At 41.6% G+C, this 656-nt stretch overlaps 1 protein-coding gene across 1 annotated transcript in view; it reads left to right on the top strand.

The window, feature by feature from the left end:
* Nucleotides 1-656, top strand: part of LOC116094045 (vomeronasal type-2 receptor 1-like) — a 95,623-nt gene extending 94,967 nt beyond the window's left edge. The window contains 1 exon segment of the mRNA XM_031376018.1: nucleotides 142-656. Within this exon segment, the coding sequence (XP_031231878.1) occupies nucleotides 142-656 (515 nt within the window).

Here is a 656-nt window from a genome sequence, read left to right as displayed (position 1 = left end):
GCTTTTGCCTTTGTCTGTCTTCCATTCTTGGAAAGACTATTTCACTCTTTTTTGCCTACAGGATTTCCGTATCCAAAACCCGTCTTATATCTATGCACCCAGTCTTTCGAAAATTAATTGTTCTGATTTGTGTTGTAGGAGAGATTGGAATATGTACGGCATACTTGGTGTTGGAACCTCCAAGCATGTTGAAGAACATTGAAATTCAAAATGTAAAGATTATCTTTGAATGCAATGAAGGTTCTATAGAGTTCCTGTGTTCCATATTTGGGTTTGATGTTTTTCTGGCTCTACTGTGTTTTCTTACAACCTTTGTGGCTCGCCAGCTGCCAGATAACTACTATGAAGGGAAATGCATCACATTTGGGATGCTGGTCTTTTTCATTGTCTGGACCTCTTTTGTCCCTGCTTACTTGAGCACCAAAGGCAAATTCAAAGTGGCTGTGGAAATTTTTGCCATTTTGGCATCCAGCTATGGCTTGTTAGGATGTCTATTTCTTCCCAAGTGCTTCATTATCTTGCTGAGGCCAAAGAGGAATACTGATGAAACTGTTGGTGGAAGAGTCCCCACTGTTGACAGGAGCATCCAGCTGACTTCAGCTTCTGTGAGCAGTGAGCTTAACAACACCACAGTAGCCACTGTTCTGGATGAGTAG

The sequence above is a fragment of the Mastomys coucha genome, unplaced genomic scaffold (assembly GCF_008632895.1).
Source record: "Mastomys coucha isolate ucsf_1 unplaced genomic scaffold, UCSF_Mcou_1 pScaffold16, whole genome shotgun sequence".
NCBI classification, from domain to species: Eukaryota; Metazoa; Chordata; class Mammalia; order Rodentia; family Muridae; genus Mastomys; species Mastomys coucha.
This window is presented reverse-complemented; position numbering and strand designations above follow the sequence as displayed.